Source organism: Drosophila melanogaster, chromosome 2R (assembly GCF_000001215.4).
Source record: "Drosophila melanogaster chromosome 2R".
Taxonomy (NCBI): domain Eukaryota; kingdom Metazoa; phylum Arthropoda; class Insecta; order Diptera; family Drosophilidae; genus Drosophila; species Drosophila melanogaster.
The window spans coordinates 10,365,721-10,380,922 of NT_033778.4; the positions used below are offsets into that span (position 1 = coordinate 10,365,721).

General features: G+C 41.3%; 2 protein-coding genes and 1 pseudogene across 7 annotated transcripts in view; all 3 read right to left on the bottom strand.

Annotated features, from left to right (window-relative positions):
• Positions 1-15,202, bottom strand: part of SLO2 (slowpoke 2) — a 94,802-nt gene that overhangs the window by 43,526 nt on the left and 36,074 nt on the right. The gene's annotated exons all lie outside the window — the stretch shown is intronic.
• Positions 10,518-11,820, bottom strand: Ir47b (Ionotropic receptor 47b; annotated as a pseudogene).
• Ir47a (Ionotropic receptor 47a) lies at positions 11,408-14,389 on the bottom strand. Its single transcript, NM_136736.1, has one exon. It carries the CDS (start codon positions 14,016-14,018, stop codon positions 12,237-12,239), a length of 1,782 nt encoding a protein of 593 aa, NP_610580.1. The 5' UTR covers positions 14,019-14,389; the 3' UTR covers positions 11,408-12,236.

Genomic DNA, 15,202 nt, shown 5'->3' on the forward strand with positions numbered 1-15,202 from the left:
GGGATAAGCGTGTATAACACGTTTAATTAATTCATTTTGACCAGAGTCAAGCGCTTAATCTGCTGCAAACGACCGGTTGTTCAGCTGGCCGCTGCCTAAATATAGAAGCATATAGCATACCCCCAAACCGAAAATCAATATGTGCTACACTGAAAATCGCTCATACGCCACGTGTGCGCTGGCAACGTTTAAGGTAACGAAATTTCTTCGATTATTAGTTTTGTTGCAGTTGCACGTGACAAAAACGCGACATCAAGTCACCTCGCACACACATGCAACACGAGACTCTGCTTTGTCCCCATTTTGGAAATTGAATTTATGGCCAACACACACACACACACAACAACAACAGCTGCTGCCTCGACAGTTTACATATATCCCATATATGGCATGTAAGGCAAAGTTTTCTACTTGGACCACTATACGCCAAACCAACCCGAAGAACCCGAAAACCCCTTGCGAGCCAAGGAACTTTCCCCATCAGCTCTGAGCGAACAAGTTTATCTCGGGGCTTCTGCTCCTGGCTGATGTGGCTACGATTTTTTATGCCAAAAGTTCAAAGCAATTTTTAAAGATCAGAGTGCCAAACGGAGACGCAGAGGACCAAAGGACCAAAGGACCAGTTGAAGCCGGCTGGGGACCAAGGACCAATGTCGAAGCAGAAGCCACAGAGAAATCATTTCATTTCAATTTATTTTCACATTTCCATTGTTTTCACTGGTAGTTACCACTGTTGTTGTTGTTGTTGTAGTTGTTGTTGTTGCCCCTCAAATCGGAATTTGTTTTGCCGTGTTGGCATTTTCACACCGCAAAGCCACATGGGTGGGCAATTTTCCAACAGAACTCAGAAATTACACAACATTATTCTGGCGAATTACACGTATTTGTCTCTATGGATGTTTGTGCTGCTGAGAGTAATTACAGACTTGGATTTTACTTTGAATATTTTCTTTTTAAGCTCGACAAAATATAAACATAGAGAAATCACCAATGAAGTGTCTCTAATTGGATTAAGTGAGTTCAAAAAAGTTGTGGCATCAAAGTAATCTGTGACAAAACAATTTTAAATATATATGCGCAAGAATTAACTGGAATACGAAACAAGTAATATTGTTTTGAAAAGTTAATTTGATTTATGTTAAGTCTTCTGGTATGGTAGGTATCAGTCCCCAGGAGTTTATTGTTCACGTTTTGTTTACCTAACGACTAGAATGAGTTTTCCGCAAACAAATCCCTGGCTTTACTTAGCTTTTAACCCATAAATTGTGACACTATTTTCCGCGTTGCAAAAAGGTTGAGCTCATTAATCACAAGGGCTTCCGACTCTTGACACAAAAATATGCCAGATAAACCACACAACGAACTTAGCTATGCTCTTTTTAAAGATGTGTCTCTACTAATAACATTTTAAAATTCATAGTAGTAGGCAGCAACGTAAAAAAAGTGTGGGCTTTATTGCATAAAATCATTTGGAAAAGAAGATACCAAAAAAGTGGAGGTTGCACAAAATAATTAAGCTAGTCCTTATGATCACACAAAATTATGCTAAAGAAGCTGGAAAATAAATAATAAAAACTTGGCCTTTGGGCACGTGGGCACAATTATGAAAACCTCACCAACGTGAAAACTATTATGTGGGTGTTTGTCAGCGGAAATTAATGCCTTCTGAGCGGGACGCACCACTTCTCGGCCAAAAGAAATGACCAAGGCAGCGTGAAAGGCGAATGGCGCCACTTACTTTAATTGCTGCCACGTTGCCGTGGTCCTCCGCGTCCTGCGTTCTGGCGGCCAAATACACAAAGGAGCCAGAGCCAGACCCAGGACCTGAACTGGAGCTCCTCGAGTAATTAAAGCACCAAAGCGCACCGCATCCATTGCAACAATGCGACCGGCATGGTGTTGAGTTGGCCAAAACCAAAATGCCCCTGCATTGTGTTGGCTGACTGGCACTTAACGCTTTCGGTTGCGAAATTTTCGACACTCAATTGGGCACATTAACTGACAGTGAAGGGCGCCCAAAGAAGGCCCTATTGATTGCCAGGCAATCTCCACCCCTTTGTCGCCTTTTGACTTGGCTCATAATTGGCTTGGCACTGGCCAAGTGCCTGCTGACCGTTTTGCAACAGGGCCATTTAGCTCCAGTTGCGTTAGTTGAGTTACTTTTATACGAGTTGCCACCGCACGGGGGTCCATGCCATACTCCCCATGGGGAAGGGCAAATGGAAAGCTTATGAATGTTTAAACAACTCTCAATTGCGAGAAAAGTTTTCAATTTTTGTTGTAACTTTTACTCGCTCGCCATGGCAATGCATTAAGAAACTTTAATTAATATGTACGAGAGAAGAGTGCAGGAATATCGATTCGATTTGAATGTTGCCAGCTTGTCAGAAAGTTTTCACTTAAAATGGTCCCCCAAGCAACAAGTTTTCCCTTTCCCCAAAACAGGGCCAATGTGACTTCGTTAAATACTGAATTAAATGATAATAGGGTTTCAGTGTTGTTTATTAAATGAATAAACCTATTTAAGATAATGGAAAGCGAGTTCGAAAGCAGTTGGCGGCAGTCCAAATAGTGACGAATCTTTCGGGTAGAGTTTCTATATGTGCAAAACTCTTTAAAGTGAAACTTATATTTGCATAGTCCTGCTATTAGATTTCAAAACCGGGTGCTGTACGAATAATTCCTTTGTCAACCACAAACTTCTGGATAAATACACTGGAAAGATATCCAGTTCAGCATCTCATCATTTTCTTGCCCGTTTTTGTTACATTGTAAATGTGTTTTTTTCGATGTTTGATGTTTGATTTTCCCATTGATAAGCTTCAGTGGTACAGCATCAGAGGACGGTATACGATTACAGCTGAGTGTCTATCCCTTATACTTTGACAGCACTTTGCTGCTACATCTTGCTCACTTTGCATACGTTTGTCAAATCCAATCGAAACCCATTTCGCCCGACACAGCGGAACTGCTGGAATTCGAGACTTCCCGGGAATATCTAACGAAACCAACTAACACAGGGCAGGAAACCCTGCTGCAGTTGGCCGATTAGCAAACAAGATGGTGTGGAGCAGAGTGCGACTTACTCCTGTAAAAAATGCAACGCGTTGCCTGGCAACGGTAAAAAATGTGTCACCAAGGGATAGAGCAAGGGTCCTTTGCCTGAACGAGGATGCAGTCTAGCTGTATGGCAGTACAGGACAGGGAGCACTTACCCCGTTACTCGTATTCGACCAACGTTCGCTGGGAAAACGCAAAATGACTTTAAATTGAGAAATCGCTTTGTGTACGCTCTGTTCGGTTCGATTCCGCTGTGTTGTCGGTACGTGCCACTTGAATGCCACTCCAAAGGGCAGGGGCACAAATGAAGTTATGCAGTATTTTCATTGATTTCCTCTACACAGGCCAATGAAGACTGTCCTTGGAGGGGCCCAACGTGGGGCATACCCGTAAGTTCTTACTGGCGCCCAATGCGAGTCATGCTACTGGTGTACATACTGGCGCCCAACGTGGGGCATTCCAGAGTGTACTCAGTGAAATTAAACGCGCCAAAATGGGAGGCAGCAACACCTTTAACTGCAGCACACTTAAGGGGCAAAAATCAAGCTAAAGCCCTGCCTGTCTACGAGAAATGCCTTCTGCACTCCGGTTGAGTGACTTGCTGCTCTCGACATGCAGCGCAAATGAGTTGGCTAATGCGACAGGGAGCGAGGAAGGCCAAAAATTCGGACAAAAGCCGGGCGAAAAATGTGGCCGTGACAGGTATGAGCTGGTTTTATGGCTGATTTGGCCGCTGGCAAGTGCATTCGCCACACATCAGTTGGCAAATGCGTTGTGCACATTACTCATATGGGCCATAAACAATTTAAAGGCATGCATTAAAGACCGCGCTCTGTGCCACTGCCACCACTTCCTGTGAGCGCAAAAACATTCAGCTCATTAAATATTGAACACGAATTTATGACCAACTGGAAAATACGCAGAAACAGAGATAGAGAGATAACGAAAAGGCATACAGAGGGAAAAAGATGGCAAATTGCAATTTGAATTTCGTCCTGTAAATTCGCCGAGTTCCCTACTCCCCCTGGAGAAGTGGGGCTCATTATTATTACGCAATTTGAATTTTCTGGTATGCATAAAAAATCATCCAGAAGAACATGGCGCCTGGTTATTAATAAAGTATGCCCGATTCGTTCCTATGTGAATTCCAAGAAAGTGCTAAATTCAATCAGCGGCAAATTAAATTTCCCTCTAGTTTAGAGCCCGAAAATCCTTGTCCATGTAATAAATTCAATTTATTTTGGCCTGCCTTTTGTTTTGACTGGCCGTGCGAACTGGAACACTTACAATTAATATTAATTTTCGCTTCGTCCGCAATATTTAATGCAAAAGTTTTGTGCACGTCAATTCGCATCAGGTCAGAAGCGGCCACATAATTGTCACTTAAAAGCTTTCACATGCTCTTTCTTTTTACTTATTTATCTTGCTTTTCTGTCTCAATTATCCTGCCTGTCAGTTAGCATTACCAGGTGAGAGCCACAATCAATTTGAGAGCAGTAATCGGGCAAATTGTTTAAAAGTTCCCTCGCCTTTCGGCATAGAAAGGATTCGGATCGAAAACATGTCAGTCAAATGCAATAACTTAGGTGTTTTAACTATTATCATTCGACGGTATTGTATAATTTAAAATTAAGCAATCAGGTGCTAAATATAAACAGAGTTTTTGCAGATCAGTCAGCCGGAATAAAAATCCATTGAGTGAAACTTCTGTTTGTAGTATCAAAAGTCTTACTCATCTTAAAATCAACTTTACCCTACATTAATTTTGTCATCTATCAAATTTCCTAATTAAGTTGTAGTGAAGTTCATCGGCTCTTAAGAACCCCAAAAGAAATATAATATAGATAAGTAAAATTAAAACAAAATATTTTTACCAAAAAGATATCACTACTCTCCCAGACTTGATTTAAACAACGGATTTTATCTGGCTTTTTTTATTGTTCTACAGCCTACCTACACTAAGATGCTACATATTTCTTGAAAAGGCTAAAATTTGTATCATTAATTTTCATTAAATATGGAGCACTCAGCGCTGTAACTGAATCAGCTTAAATGAATTGAAATTCCATTTAATCACGATTTTTAGCGACGCTTTCTATTTAACATTCCCCGAATTTCGAAAGCCTTCGAACTAATAACCGGCTAACTAGATGGTCCCTCAGCTGGTCCCTCACCATACCTGAGGCCAATTAGCAAACCTTTCCAATTACAATTCTCAACTTCTGCCTACTCTATTACCAACGCAGCATATGATTTGTCCGGAGTGAAAACTTACTGTTCCGAGCTAAAATTAATAATTAACCAGAAGAGGGGTTTGGGTGCAAATTTACACTTTGCACGTCACAGGAGCAGCTGTGGCCGCAGGAGCTGGCCGCAAAATGCCTTTTGCTTGTAAATTATAATTGTTATTAATTTTTGCCAATTTGCATGATGATGATGATCAATGAATTACCGCGCCGGCTCTCCTGCTCTCCGGCTTGTGTTGATTAAAAACTTTCCGAGCGACAAAATCGATGATGAAATTAAGTAAACAATCAATTTGCGTCGGCCAGAAATGAATGAATGAATTCCGCCTTAGTCGCTAAACAAACACTAACCCCCTTACACCACCACCACCACCCCCCCCCCTTCGACAGGATCCCCTCGGTGGGCCACCCCTGGTTTTGGTATTTACGGCTATAATGAAAGTTGTTTCTGTCCTTTCATACAAGCAAAATACATTTGCCTTTGTTGGGGCGACTCGAGAAAGGTAATTCATTTGGTCGCTGGTGCTGTCCTGCTGTTTCTGCTAATAAAACACGTCTTGCACTGCGAGAATTATGATTATGGACTTGGCCCTAAGGCCATCCCTTTCTTAATTCACCGCGCGGTTTCTTCGAGTGTACACACCCCATGCCAGTGTTTGAACAGCCTGTTGCTGTTAATACAATAAAATGGCAAACTCATCGCACTCAGCGAGGCCTAAAATATGGTTGGGATCCTTTACGGGTGTGGACCCCGGCCCACCCCCCTTTTTTGCATTTATTGGCAATTGTCAACAGTCATTATGTGGGCCAAAAGTTTGCCATCCCGTCTAAATATAAAATTTCATCGCTGCACGTGTCAAACAAATAAAGTGGCAAGTTTACAGGAGAAATAGTTGTGCCAAAGTTGGAAGAAATTTCTAAAAACTTTGCTTCAATAAATAATGAACAAACGGCTGTTTGCGCGTAAGTCAGGTGCTTACATCCACAATTTAACGCAGTGTTCGTATTATTGTTTTCTTTTTCAGAAATTATTTGGCAGGAATTTCGTATGATTTGAATATTTGGCATGGAATGTGGCAAGATTATGTAGTGCACTTCTCAGGGGAGTTTTATGCCGCTCAGATGCTTAAAACGCTACATGCTATGCTACAAAATATATTGAATAATAAAAATACGTTAAATTCGTTATTAATTAATGAGCGTGTGAGTGTAAATAAATTTGTAATGATTATCTTTTCTTTTTTAGCTACAGACAGGTTTTAAAGATTCTTAACGGACTTAGCTCCCGCGTTTTGATGCATAATGTGAGCAAATTGGATTTGTACAATTAAATCCCCTTTTCCGGCTAAAATCCGTGTGAATCGCAACAGCCTGGAATGGTGGCGACTAATTATTCATGCATAAATTACAAAAATAAATTGTTGACACGAGCCACATGCCTGGGGCGGCAACTCTCGGCCTACATCTTGGCTCTCAACATGTGGCTCGGAGCGTTTAAGCCAAATTTAGGTGGCACAAGCCGCTAAGGCGACTGAAGCTTGTTTTAGAGCTCGTGTAAATAAATTAAGCGGCTTAGGATTGCATGTGTAGGCTGTCGTCGTGGCTTCTTGTTTGCCGTTTGTCGCGCTTTTTGTAATTAAAACACTTGAGGAGCCACTGAAAGGCGTTTCTCCACGTACGAGTGCGGTTCCCTCTAATGGAGCCATTTGTTGTGCTAAAGGGTAATTTCGGAACAAGTGGATTTAAATTAGTAGGACAAACTATGCTGGTAATTACTTTCACAGAGTGTTCCACTTTCCATCGCTTAAAGTTGCTGATAAAGCCGTATTAAAATCCATTTTACAGATACGTCCTTTACCCAAACTCAGCAAAAAAAAAATACATACGTATGTACATGTTGTAAGAGCTTTGCCCTGAAAGATGAAGAGTGCCTGGGCGAGTCTTTTGCATAAATTATGCAGTTGCGCATATCGATGGCATTTTTAATCGAACCACTACGCACCCAGCACAACCGCAACCCATTGAAAGCGGCGTAAAAAATAGACTACTGAGTAGCGCCAGTTCGTAAAACGGCGGAAATTTAATTAAATCAATGTGTTGATTTAATTGAAATGCGGTGTCGGTGACAGTGGCCATCTTAATGCACGCTTCGCCGGGCAATGCAATTAATTTGCATGATAATGCACCTTGCAAACTGTCACAGCTCGATGGGCGATCAATAATGCTCGGTATCTTCTTAGGATACCTGAGCACATTTGTGAGTGAGTTCGGAAAAGGACTCGCCCGCTCATCCTGTCCAATATATACGTTCATATACACAGGACTTGCAAGTTGGCTGCGCCTTTTTGGCACTTCGAATAAATGTTTAATGTGTCTGACACACCATTATTTTTGGAAGTAACGTTTGCATGAGCTAAATTCTGGTAAAATAATTCAACTTTTTTATCTTCGAACTCCATGGCCATAAATTCTATAGATATTTAAGCAAGACAAAGAACGAATTTGAAAATATAACTCTTTGACCATGGTCCGTAGCCATCAATCAATGAAAGAAAAATGAAAAAACCAATTTTAGTTTTCCGCTCTGAATTGTCTACCAGTTTTTCTGTGAATTCCATTTGTTGTAAACCATTAATCCGAAAGTCAGACTTGTATATGCAATAGAAAAATATGAACCGACTGCGCGTTGACAGGCTGTCCATCAAACTGTCCCTTGTTCCTTGGGCTGCAATGTGTCGAAGGGTTTGTTTGCTGTTTGTCTGAATGTTTGTTTCTTTGTTTGTTTGGTCCTTTGTTGCAACAACAAGAACAAATAGAACAGCCCGGAAAGCGGGTCGAAACAAGACACTTCCCAAGCCCCTCCAGCTGCCAACTATCTGTGATTGTCATGCACTTAGCCAGGCCTGACATAAGCCGACTCGTTCCCGTTCCGTTCCGTTCCTTCGGCTGGAAAAGCTGTCAGCTGTGAATTTACGATTTTAAAGCAGTTGGCGGAAAAATGGTCTTCGAGTGTAAAGCGTAATAAAAATCTTGATCCGTCGCCGTAGGAAATTTTAATGCATTTTACGCTTGGATAATTGATGAATACCATACCTCCTCGCCTGACTCTTTAAGCTTGCCCTTAAATGACTGCAAGTCATTCAGCTTCATTCTCCCGTTGCCCTCTCCACCGACGATATTTTTTTTTTTTTTATTGCATCTGCATTGTCCTGCTGCCGTTGCTCGCTTAATATCCCTGGGCCAGGACGAAACGGATAAGGCGGAGCAGGCGGCTAAGCCAGGCCAATATTTGACTTAAACAGAACTTTTTCCTGGCGAGAAGAGCAGTTGGCAGAAACAGCAGCAGCCCAGGGGTTCTTTACTTTTCACACTCAGCCCAGAAGGACCTTCTCCATATCCTTGCCAGCCCGTTCTGTGCTGTTTTTCACACTAATAGAAAACAGCATGGGAAATCTGTTTTAGCCAGTAAAAATCTCTGGTAAATTTAAAATGGAACAAATGCAATATATTATATCTGTTTGTTGATTAAATACATTTGTTTCTGGACTCTACGACTCTATGTAATCAATGAAAAGCAGATATATTGTTATTTACAACATTTATTTTTCTCCCTTTACGATAAATGTGCAATTGGTAAATATGTCTGTGTGATAGCATTTTATATAACCTGGATATATCCCTGTAAACACCAAACTGCTTTGCTTTCTATGTAGTTTAAACTATTATATAGACATTGTTTGGCGAAGAGCTTTTGACCGAATGCGTTCTGCTGACGACTTTAATGCGGTTAAGTGACCTGACCCAGGCACTTATGCTGCTTTGGCATATTTTGACAGCAAATTGACCGACAAATACTAATGGCATGCGTATGCAATTTAGCGTTGGTTTAATTATTATCGCATTGCCAGGGAGTTAGCCATGGATGAAATTGAACGCCATGCCCAGCGGAATTCGCTTGCAAAGAAAGTTTAATGTAAACATTTCGATTTTTATTCTAATGAATTCATAACCTTTAACTAGGGTCTTTCAGCACTTTTCCGAATGAAGATTGACATGCGAGGCGTCCATTTCGCTTCGTTCCCTTGGGAGAACGTAGTCCAATCAAGAACACACACACACCTTCAGCGGCACACACATTGTCAATCAGCAAATAACAATCTGACAAATGCAAATACCAGAAATTCAAATTGTATGTGATATAAATAATTCACACTGAACGGAGGGGACGGCACAGTCAAAGGGGTACTCGTATATGTGAAAAGTTCCGTTTCCGCCTTCAGCTTTCCCCGATTTTCCGCTAAATGTTACAATTTAAATTTTAATTAAATGATAAACTGGAACGGAACGCAATCGTAACTTTAGCTGCGGGATTTCGTTTATTTTTTCACGTTAAGTCGGGCATAAAGGAGCGCGTAAGTTGAGAACTTAAACCCCTTTCCGGGCTTCCGGCAATTCACGTGACGCATACGCCGTGTGGTCCCCGGGTGTGTATCCTTTGTGGGATTGTGTCACCTTACACTGTTTTCTTCGGCCCAATTTTCGTTCACTGACGTCAATCGATTGATTTTCGAGTGTGTTTTCCGTTTCGCTCCATTCTATCCCTAATTGCAGTTGACCAGCAGTCAGATACGACCGGCTCATCAATCGTATCATAGGCATTTATTATGCAGTAATTAATTGTCGGACTCCAGGAGTCGGGACAGTCCTCATTTGAGGTCAAGGTTGACCATTGGGACCCCAGTTCCCATGTGTCGACTCTATGCTTTATTCTCACACTCAATCTGAGCAACGGACATGTCGGCATTGGGTGTCATAGCCGCTTGTCTGGTGGCCCCTTGCCATCATAAATGCCCGGCATATCGTCACATATGTCATTTGTGGCCCCTTTATGACTGAGTTTTCATTGTCATTGATGAGGGCCCAGATAGTCCAAGAAAGGCGGCATGATGTAAGCTACCTTGAACTCACGTTTAAATAATTTATTAAAGTAATTATGGAGTGTTGAGACAGGAATATAGTCAACGTTGCACCTTATGTTAATACAATTTGCCAAACAAGGGTTTATATATGTGTACTTGCACCTTATTAATAAAACTTATTTTTTTTATTTTTTCTGATTTATATTTCGGAAAAAGCCCATTAGTACATTCACAATGAAAACAAAAGTAGCTATCGAAAAACCCACAAAAAGTGTTTGCCAGCAGCCCCTGCAATCTTCGAGCTTTAGTACCCTAAATCTCGAATATGGCAATTTCAAAATCGTGAATACCTGACTGACGATATTATTTTCCAAACTGCTTCATCGATCCAGTAATTCATAATACCTGAACTCCACACCTGAAGTGTGTGATCCTGCAGAGCCAATGCGTAAATCGAATTTGGTTCCAAGACTAGAGAATATGTGAAACAATCATATTCATTAGTTCCTGGCTTTTAACAACCCAGGTACTTCGATAGAATGTCAGGATCCATCTGTTGTTTAATAGTCATGAAGTTTATGTGATTGAAAATCACGGTTATGTTATTGTCACGCAGTTCCTGTAAGTTACCATAATGCAGAATATGATCAGGCCTGTAAAACTCATCACTATGGTGAATTGTCCCTTAATCTCGATCTAAGTCAATTTGAATTGGGAAGCGACGTGCTTAAAATGCAACGCAGAACACACAGGCTAAGGACCGTTTGCAGGAGCTGAATACGCCTTGGATTGCACCGGATGCGATCGCTAATGGTTCTAAGAAGAAAATCTATAAGGCTTAAAAAAATGTGAAAACCGAAAAATATAATTGGAGCACGAAATGCATGAGCGGCGTGGAACCGTTCATAGGCCGACATTTCCTGTCCACAGGGCACTACGATGGCCATTGAGCCATGCCAAGGAAGCAGTGAATCCTGCTACCGCTCAAATGTCTCGAGTTGATCGTCTGCCCAGTTATGGGTAGATCTGGGTCCTTTATGGGTCCTTTCGATGATTACCATTTGCGACATATCTTCGTTTGGAGGACTTTACAATTGCAAAGTAATATTGTGCTGCTCGGCAAAATTTGTAATCAGCATGTAAATATATCCAGTGCGACGTTTTATATTCGTTCTGGGATCCGTCCAGTAGAAACTTCGTGGTTCCACCAAGTGGTCTAATGTCAAAGCGATCTATCCCATATAATTACGCCATAGAACAGGGAAAATATTCGACTTTCCAAAGGGCTTATCAAGTCTTTCGAACTTTAAATTGGCAGCCAATGATGAGAGAAATATATCCTTTTCAGAACTCATATAGAGCAGAGCAATGAACTTAATTCTTTGAGTTTCAACGAAATGGATTATGGGCCAGGGTTATGGATATAGTCCTTGAAGAAGATTCTTTGTGTGAACGTGCTTTTGCATCATCAGAAGAGTAGTAATCGTTTGTTCCTGCTCCCCTGCTTTCAGGAAACTTTAAAGGAATTCATATTGTTTCAGGGTCACTGCTGCAGCACTTGTCAACAAGAAAATAATTATCTGAGCTTCCCTCATGACTTCTGGATTAATTCTAGTGAACTAAAATCACTTGGAAATGTGCATTTCCATTTTAAAGTCATATCCGTGCATCTTTGCAATAATGCATTTCAAATCGGACACCCATGTAAAAAGCTCTGCCAGCCCGTAATCAAATTAAGAGTTACATATTCCCACTAAATTGGAATTACTATTAATACAACATTTGTTCTTTTATCACAGTGAAAATAGATAGGAAAGGTATACGCTTTTGGGCAACCCCCTTTATACTTTATATTTCAGAATGGAATACACGGTGCTTTTTTGATTAGGACACACAATTAAAATTTTTATTAACGTTAAGAAAGCATTGCAAGCAAATAAATTAAAATTGCAATTTGATTATGGTTTATAATATTTAACATTTTATAATATATTTTCCTATCCATCGTCTTTCATATTCGACGATTAATCAAGCCCACGACAACTTCCACGATGAATACACAAAAGGCTAGTGCCCCACCGATTAGTAAAATCTTCCAACAGACATTATAATCCTGCAGCTTCAGAGATTGATAGCCGATCACAATGGGTAGCTTTTCAAATTGTGTACGCCCCACGGTGGAGATAAGATCCCGAATAGACTCTTCCGCCCAGTAATAGACAAGACCGGCACTAAAAGCCTTTAGGGTGTAGTCCTGCAAGGCCAGTGCGTAGATCGAATTCTTTTCGAGAACCGCAGTATAAGCGAGTCCACTGACCAAATCTAAGCCCGGGGTCCTGCAAAACGCCTTACGGGTAGTGTGCATTTGAAGCAGTGTAAATGGGTCCTTTTTGTAGGAGAATGTCTGGTAGGCATAGCTCGTATTCAAATCAAAGATCATCTTCATCTGCTCAATGCTGTTCACTATCCAGATGTTCTGCATGAACTTGGCCATAAACTTGGGGTCCATTTGCTGCTTGATGGTCAAGTAGTTAAGGTGGTTACATACCACGGTTATGTTACTGTCGCTCAGTTCCTGAAAGTTCTTGATATGCCGGTATTGGGGCTTCATGGTGAGAATAGTACTCGTTTGTGCTGCCACAATGCAGGAGAGAATTAGGCCTGTGATACTCATCACCATGGTCAGCTGACCCTTGACGGATCTAAGTCGATTCCCTTGTGGAGTGGGCAGGGACAGAATGCAACTAAATACCCGTAGATTAAGCACCAGATTCAGGATCTTCTTACGTCTTGGATGGCGTTTGATTCGATCGCTCAGAGTTCCAAGTATGATCTCTATGGTGTTTAGCAGGACATAGTATCCAGTTATGGTGATGGGTGTAGCCAGTCCGTAGAACAAAAAGAACCGATCAAACATTGGCAACTCGGGGCCGCAAGGCACAGCAATGGATAGGGCTGTCATTCCTAAAAGAGGCTGAGACCTACTTCCGTTTGGGTGTCTAAAGCTAATCAACTGTCCGGTTATTGGTAAGTCTATCTCTCCACGAACACTTTTTCCGATAATTTCCTCTTGGGTAGTATTTCTGATGAGCGGCCATTTCAGGAGCATGGTAATATTGTATCTCTGCGTAAAGGCTTTGAAGACATTGTAGATAGATCCACTTTCCCTTCTATGACCGGTTTTTGGATCAAAAGAATTAAAACTCCGTGGTGGCACCAAGTCGGGCACAGCTATTGCATTTTTGCCCATGAAGTTGCGCCAAAGAGCGGGATATATTTCTTTTTCCTCGAAAGGTTTGTCGATAACTTGAACTTTTGGCTGGGGAAATGGATAAAATCGTCGAGTTTTTAATGTATTTTCTATTACCACGAGATTAAGGAACTTCTGCTTAGATGCCTGAAAAACAATACGATCAAGAAAATTTTCCGAAGGGCTCATCTGTAACCAGATCATAATCCTTGCGTCTCTAATATGATTTAAATCGGCAGCCAATGCCGACAGTAGCAATGTATCCGCCTCAGATTCCATATAAACAAGTGCCAGGAAGTCCTTGTTAAAATTGTTTACTAGTTCAACTCTTTTAGTTTCGTCCAAGCAAATTATTGGCCAGAATATGGGGTAAAGTCCGTGCAGAAAATCATTTTTATGAACTTTCCTTTGAATAAGAAGAATAGTTGAAATAGATCTCTCTTTGTGCACCGCTTCTAGGAAATTCTTTAGGAATTGAAGTTGTTCCGTTGAGGAAACCACTCCGACGACCAGTAACCAGACTAAGAGTTTTATTTGCCTCATTTTTTATGGCCTTTTGAAACTGAACTGATGTCACAGACGAAACTGCCTTTCGTTTTAAAACGTACATATCCGCATACCACTAATGTAATTTATATCAAACCCCCATCTAAAGTGCTCTGAAAACCAGCAATCAAGCTAAGCATTACGTATAAGCACTGTAATCCGCGAACTGCGTTTTCATATTTAAATTAGCATGAATATTAAACTCAAATTACTTTCACACCGCGGCAACCTCCAGGTTTGTACATATTTAATTAAAGGCAGAGCAGCCATTGTGCCCCAAGCTCGGAAACTTTCGAACACACATGTTTATGTCCTGCCATACGGTAGTGCTTTTATTCCGGTTTTGGTTACTTTCCCCATAAAACCCACTCGAGCTGAAGCCCCTCAACGACATAATTTACAAAGCGCTTTGGCAGCTGTCTACCTCTGTCTGCAGTCTCCCGACTCCCAGCTCCCGGCTCCTGTCTCTTCTGGCTCCTGGTTCTTAGCTCCCGGCTCTCCTGCCTCCTTACCGACACTTCCGGCTCTCCTCCTCGCCCGCTTATCATTGTCAGTGACAGTTTGTGTTTGTGGAAGGAAGGAGGAGTCCTGGCAGCCGGAGGAAGCAGAGCATTCCAAGCGCATTTAATGCGCATAATGTCAAATGCAACAAAGCAACGGAAACAACAAACCTCAGTACAAAACCGCAAATGGAGGAGAAAGAGCAGAAATTCAAAGGGTTAGGGACTTTCTCCTGCCAAAAGGGCACACACACACCATATTTTTAAACAAGCTCAAGCAGTGGACTTTCTTTTATCTCATTATAACTTTTAAGCTAATTGCCTACGTTTTGTCCCTATTAGAAAATTTTTGGACAAAAGGATTCTAAATTTAACAATGTGGACGGAATAGATCAGTTGCAGAAGCCATAGATGCTATTAATATCGACGTCTTTGATTTTACTGCTACTATTTAATTCGCCTATGGCTGTATCAAAGGGAATGGAAATATTGTTGTATACATCAAAAGAAGTTTTTCCAACGAGTTTTCTTCCTTCTGACCCTTTCCAAAAACTACTTTATATTTATATAACCATTCGTTTTGAAGGCTTGTGAGTGCGGAACCAAGCCCAGATAAATACTGGCGCCCAACTACTTTCTGTGTGGGGGGGGGGGGGCATGTACCTTCAGATAAACTTTTAT

Excerpts from the sequence above, each read along its gene's own strand:
- Ir47a (NM_136736.1), bottom strand. The coding sequence starts at position 14,018 with ATGAGGCAAATAAAACTCTTAGTCTGGTTACTGGTCGTCGGAGTGGTT.